General features: G+C 35.3%; 1 protein-coding gene across 1 annotated transcript; it reads right to left on the reverse strand.

Moving 5' to 3' along the window:
* Positions 1–950: 950 nt before the first annotated feature.
* Positions 951–2,180, reverse strand: LOC125222284 ((-)-isopiperitenone reductase-like). The gene is made up of 2 exons (XM_048124809.2): positions 1,787–2,180; positions 951–1,719 (listed from the first exon to the last, which is right to left on the reverse strand). The coding sequence occupies exons 1-2, from the start codon at positions 2,051–2,053 to the stop codon at positions 1,054–1,056; spliced, it is 933 nt and encodes a 310-aa protein (XP_047980766.2). The 5' UTR covers positions 2,054–2,180; the 3' UTR covers positions 951–1,053.
* Between the last annotated feature and the right edge of the window lie 4,475 nt (positions 2,181–6,655).

Here is a 6,655-nt window from a genome sequence, read left to right on the forward strand (position 1 = left end):
CAATCTACAAGGGGCAATATATATCCACAAATAAATAGTAGAGAAGTTGTTGCTCAAACTACCCATCTTTCAGTAAAAACGTTAAACGTTGATAGATAATCTGAGCAATATTCACTACAAAAAAAATGCAAAATAGTGACGGAATTCAATAGCTCAACAATTAGTGACAGAATTAGTGACTGAAACTTGTCTGTCACTAATTAGTGACAGAGTACTTCGTCACTAATGCGAAACAGTCGCTTATGAATTATGTCAAAAAAACTTTAGAGACGGAAATTCCGTCACTAAAATATTTTACTGACAAGTTTATTATTGACGGTTCTGCCAAAATTTTGATCTGCCACTAATCTATTATGTGAAGGAATTTCATTGTTTAGTGACGGATAATTGGGGATTTTTTTGTAGTGATTAGACAATAGGGTGGGAGTTGAATCATTGATTATAGGTGATAATTCACCACGCTACCACTTGGTCAACTCACATACACATATTTAGTTTTTAATATCGAGTAAGCTTTACATATTTCGTTTGTTGTTGTTGATCATGTCTTTCGCCTTGTTGGGCTCTTGCTGATGCAGTTCCAGCTAGAGTTGTCAATTGGCTTGGGCTGACTCACCCCAACGCGGCTCAAATCCAATATGTTTGGCTTAAGCCCGACCCCTAAGATGGGATGGGCCTAGCCTGTTCTAATCAGAATTTATGAAATAAAACTTAGTCCAACACAATCCGCTCTAGTGGTGGCCTATGTTGGGTTAGGCCCTAAACTGTATGGCTTGAGGTGGGCTTGGGGGCGGGTAGCCTGTTTGAAAATTCTATGTCCAGTAGACGATGCTGAAATCGTCAATTGTGTGACAATGACATGATATTCGCATTCAATTTGCGAAATGAACTAAGGATTTAAAGATATTGATACACCATGAATTATGATGTAATTTGACCATCTGACATAGTTTAAAGGGTAAAATAGCTATTTTATTGTTTTTCTGACTTTATTTTTAATTTTTATAATTTTATTTATGATAATTTTATTCTTCCACACACAGACACTATCCATCAAGTAGCAACACCATACGCATCCTTGTCATAAAAGAAGGCCCCCGACGGCCCTCCGCGAGGCAGCAGTGCCACCCTGACCACCTTCTGAGCAGCCTCCTCAGCGCTGATGGCGCCGAGATTGCCATTCATATCCGTTCTTGCAAAGCCAGGGCAGAGGCTGTTGATGATGAAATCAGTGTGCCTCTTAGCCAACACTTTTGTGTATGCATTCAAAGCTGCCTTAGAGACTTGATAGGCCGTAGCATGATTCAGCCACTTGTTCTTCTCCAGTCTCCCCTCTTTGAAATCAATGAGGAATTCTTGCACCACCCCATCCACGCTCTCCTCTGTCAGGCCCGCTTCGTTGCTCAATACAGCTTTTGCACGCTCGTTCCGCAAGTGGGTAAGGTGGCCTCCCATGGAGGAGACATTGACAATAGTTGGTGAATTAGATAGTTGGAGGAGAGGAATGAAGGCTTCTGTCACTCTCTTTACACCGTAGTAGTTTGTGTGAATGCACTTTTCTCCAGCCTCATATGTCTGGATCGTAGTTCCTTTCGTTTTCAGCTGCAGCGGCGGCGTCTCAACCTCTGAGTTAGCAACGACAGCAACAACAGTTGCTTCTACCACCTCTTGAGGAATTGAAACATCTCCCTCCAGTCCTAATACGCCTGCATTGTTCACCTGCACAAAAATTGCTTTCAAAATGAATATGATTAGATATATTAATATTGATACAATGAATTGATACCAGAATGTCAAGCCTCCCATATTTTGTGGTGAAGAATTGGACTGCAGCAGCGATGCTTGCAGCATCGACGACATTGAGTTGAAGAAAATCCACATGATCAGAGAGGCCAGAGTCCTTGAGGATTTGCAGTGCTTCAAGGCCTCTCTTCTCATCTCTTGAAGTTAAAATCACCTTAATTCCTTTGGAAGCTAACTGCTTACAGATCTCCAAACCGATTCCTTTGTTCCCACCGGTGACTAATGCATACCTGACACCTGCATCCGCCATTGATAGTGAGATTATTTAGTGATCGATGAAATATTTCTTTTGCTACGTGGATCCGATGAGATTTCATCAACATATGTAGCAAAAGGAAATTGGCGAGGAATTTGCATAGGTGGCCATAACATTCAAGAGATTAGGCAAGACAATGCATAGCTCACAAAAACACATTAGTATAGTGGGAACCTATATCGTCTAGTGACCTATAATAAAAGAGTAAACTATATCTGTGTTATTGTGTTATCAAATAAAATGAAATAGCAAAATAACATAGGGGATATAGACATTTAATATCATGGAATTTTTAAAAAGTTGGATTTTTCCCATGAACTTTGAAATTGACAAATAATATCACGAATTTTACCGGGAGTTTATTATTCTCCAACAATGAAAAAATTCCAACTATATTAATAGATTGAATAGCAATTTTAGAGGGTGTACTTCAAGAAAAACTATATTCAAAGATTGAAAAACTTTAAGCTCTCGAAGTTGTTAAAAAAAATCCCTATCATGATATTATTTCCTGGAATTTTTTTCATTTGGTGGGAAATAACAAACTCAGGGTAAAGTTCGTGATATTATTTACCAATTTCAAAGTTAGTGGGAAAACTCAACTTTTTGAAAGTTCCGTGATATTAAGTGCCAAAATCCCATAACATAAATTAAAGGCAATACCAAAACATATTTAACTTAATAAAAAAAGTTACTCCCTTCATCCCATAAAAATATGGACATTTGGGATGAAAAGAAAATGTAAAATTGGTAAAGTACGGGAAAGATAGAAAGAAAAATTATTATATTAATATTAGTGTAGAATGGAGCTCATCATATTAGAGAGAAAGATGTTAAAAGAAATAGTACTATGAGAAAATTTTATGGTACATCCCGAAATGGAAAATGTCCTTATTTTTATAGGACGAAGGGAGCACAGAGGAAGGACCACCAGAGAAGGAACCGCCGAGGAACATCGCTGTTCCGTCGAGATATGTTGAAAACCACCCGAATTAATTTTTTGCTTTCTAAAGAAAGATAAATGAGATAAGAAGATTAGACTGGACTCTGGAGTGAAGAAGTGATGAAATAAGGTGAAAACAAAACTAAAATTACTGCGGCGGGAAAATCGGCATAACCCACCACATTAGCACCGAGGAAATCATGGAGCCACGAAGACCGTCAATCCCTAGGTTGGCCGCCACAACTTTTTTTCGGGCAGATGACTGCAGTAGCATTGATAAACCCACCAATCGGGTCGGGCCGGGTGGGTTTATAGACGCTACTACTATAAATCTATAATGGTGATGCCAAGTCTTCCACGCATATACGCAACGACTATCAATCAAGTATTGCATACACATCATAAAAGTATCAATCAAGTATTGCATACACATCATAAAAGTGGGCCCCCGATCGACTGTCATTCTACGGCATTCAAACTTCCACAAAGCATCAAGTTATATATTGAAGTTATTGCATGTGTTGAACTTGGAACCACAACGAAATAACATTAGTGTCCAAACAAAACTCCCAAAAAGTTGAATCGCGAACGAATCACAACGTACTGTGCTTAATATATACTTGTATACTTTACTCCTATTTGATTATTTCTATGCTGATAATCGATTATTATAATTAATTTAAAATTTTCAATCGACATGGAGGCTAACCAACTACTCTATCCTTAGTCATTAAATATATTATATTGTCCTTTTAAATGTCTATAATTAAATGTTCCTATTTACATTTTTATTATTTTTAATAAATTCTATATTTCACAAGTTTATTCTTTTTATTCACAATTTCTCCGTTTTCTTTTTTATCTTTTTCCTTCTAGAATTTTCTGTTTCAATTCCGTACCTATTTTCTCTTGCTCAATTCTAATTTTCTCTCAATAATGTTTCTGTCAATTGCAATTCACCGATAACTTGGAATCCCTAAGCTGAATTTCAGATTTATTCTCAAATTTTGGCTCTCCAATTTTTGGAACTCAGTAGCCTCAAATCTGAATTTGATACTTTATTTTTAACAAAAAAGTTCTCAGATTTCATAGCCTTTCTTATAATTTGATATTTTTGAAATTTTAGGGAAATAAAGGAATTACAAGCATAGAGATTTCTGTGTTGGAGGAAAAAGTTGTGGAATCTCAATTTCTCTGATTCATATCTCTTGTCTTCTGATTCATCGTAGAATTCGAGTTTGGAGAAAAAAGTTGTGGAATCTCAATTTATCTGTGTGGGGTTTTCATGGTTTTCATCTCGGCAAATTTGAGATTTTTGAACTAGGAGTGACAGATGTATTTTGAGTTTGGAGAAAAATACTTTGTGAAATCTCAATTTGGAGAAGAAAACGATGGATGGAATTGAGCAGATATATTTTGCATTATAAAGCCTTTGCAGATGAATTTTTTTAATTGATAGTGCTCGAGATTTGATTTGTCAAGAAAGAGGCGAAGCTTTAATAATAAAAAAAAAATGAAAAAAGGAAGTGTCGCTCACGCTGGCTCTCATTGCAAGCGATCCTCAAACTGAGGATATAATTACCTCATCCATAAAAATAACTTGGTGACATGAGTTTTAAGCATTGTTAATACAAAATGAAGTCAAACTCATTAAATAGAATATTTATATTTATATAAAATAGATAGTGATAAAATGCAAATTGTAAATATTATACATACTTTAAACTATGATTTGGACAGTAAAAAAATATCAATAGATGACAAAATAACAGCAACAAAAGATGTCAACACAATATCAACTGTTGACACTGTGTTGATATTTTTTGTTACTATTATTTTGTCATTTGTTGACATCTTCTAACAATTCGGATCATAGTTTGGAGTTTGTACAATATTTAGAGTTTGCATTTGATCACATCCCTCTATAAAATACATAAATACTAATTTTAGTTGATGCGCAAAATGAATAAAAATATAATTATGTTTATGAATTTAGATAATATATAAAAATAAGATGTAGTATTAATTAATTTTTCTATTTATATTTCTTAAAATTTGTGGAAAGGCAAAGTGATGGGAGTATTTAATATGCAATGAGAGAATAGTTACGTTCATTTTTTAGGATTTTTAAACCACTAATCAAATTGTCCGTTTGATTGTTTCACTGTCCGTTTTGATTGTTATTAATAACAAATTGTGAATTTTAGAAATCGATAAATGTGTTTTCTTTATTAGTTTCATTATTCTTGTGTTGTCCGTTTAAGGCCTCTGTGTGCTGTATGATTGGTGTCTGTTGGGAAGAGAAAGCTGGTAAATACAAATACCACGATTATGTAGTAATTATAACAGAAATTATATAGTAATTCTTGAGCATAATCATGCTACTTATTTTATAGGACAAGGTATATGCAACCATAACTATGTATAGTGGTGATTGCAAGAATTCCACACGCATGCAATGACTATCCATCAAGTAACAATACTATACACATCCTTGTCAATAAAATAGTCCCCCGTCATGATGCAAAATGGACGAAGAAACGTATGAGAATGATTTGAGGTGTACCAGGAGGTGTCCAGTCTGATTAGATTCCATCTGACTTCAAGTAATCAAGAGATCCTCGGCTCAAGTATTCCCCTCCTCGATCTGATCGAAGAGTCTTGATACTTTTCCCAAGTTGTTTCTCAACTTCTGTAGCGCCCCACTTTTTGAACCCTAATTTTTTTTAATGCTTTTAATGCCGTGGAGTCCGTGGATTAATTGGCGAGTAAAGTTTGGTTATTTTTGATTTAGGGTTTGAATGTGCGATGACGGAATTAATTTTGTATATATAAATAATTCCTTTCTATGAAAAATATTTATTGGACTAAATTCCGTGTGGGATTCAATAAATTAAATAAATAGAACAACTTAAATATTGTGAAGAATAAATTGGGGGCTACACAATTTAAATAAAATACCAGTGTTGAATCCCCAATCAATTTTAATTGAATTCCTATTCCTTGTCTTAATCACCAAGACTTCCCTTGGTTAAAAAAATTTAATAAATATTTTACAAAGATCTTCCTCCTCTCCCCTTACGCGTTTTTCCTCTTCTTCCAAATAATTCTACAAATATGAAATCAGTGATAGGCAATAATAAAATCCCCATATTATTGTGAAATAAATTACCCTTTTTACACCCCCTCCATACCGTTTCCTCCACACTTCAATCTGCTCCAAAATTAACCACCAATCATCCTTAATATTCTAATTGATTGGAAATCAATTACTTCTTATACTCCTGCAAGTCACACGGTTATATTACCCTCTACCCAAATCACTCTCAGCCGCCACATTCAACACACTCCACAATTGAAAATTTTCATCTACTCCCACTGTGAAGAGAAATTCGGCAGAGGAGGGAATAGCGAAGGAGACGTCAATTTCATTCCTGTTCTTCCCAACTTCAATCGTCAATTGCGGTAAATTTTGTCGCAACTACGTTCCACTTCGCGATTTTCAAATTGCTGATGCGAATTTAGCTCGTGATCGCCCAATTATGAAGAGCTAGCTCGCAACACCACGATCTCACAAATATCACAACGAATTCACAATATTGACGCGATTAAAGAGGAATTGTATTACGAAATTGGGAAGGATAATGAAGGTA

Source organism: Salvia hispanica, chromosome 2 (genome assembly GCF_029641045.1).
Source record: "Salvia hispanica isolate PSC_SH4W2 chromosome 2, Shi_PSC_v1, whole genome shotgun sequence".
Lineage (NCBI taxonomy): Eukaryota > Viridiplantae > Streptophyta > Magnoliopsida > Lamiales > Lamiaceae > Salvia > Salvia hispanica.

Bases quoted from the DNA above. Each gene is read 5' to 3' on its own strand.
- LOC125222284 (XM_048124809.2), bottom strand. From the start codon at position 2,053: ATGGCGGATGCAGGTGTCAGGTATGCATTAGTCACCGGTGGGAACAAA. The intron at 1,720-1,786 runs GTATCAATTCAT...ATTTTTGTGCAG, and splicing joins ATGGGAGGCTTGACATTCTG to GTGAACAATGCAGGCGTATT.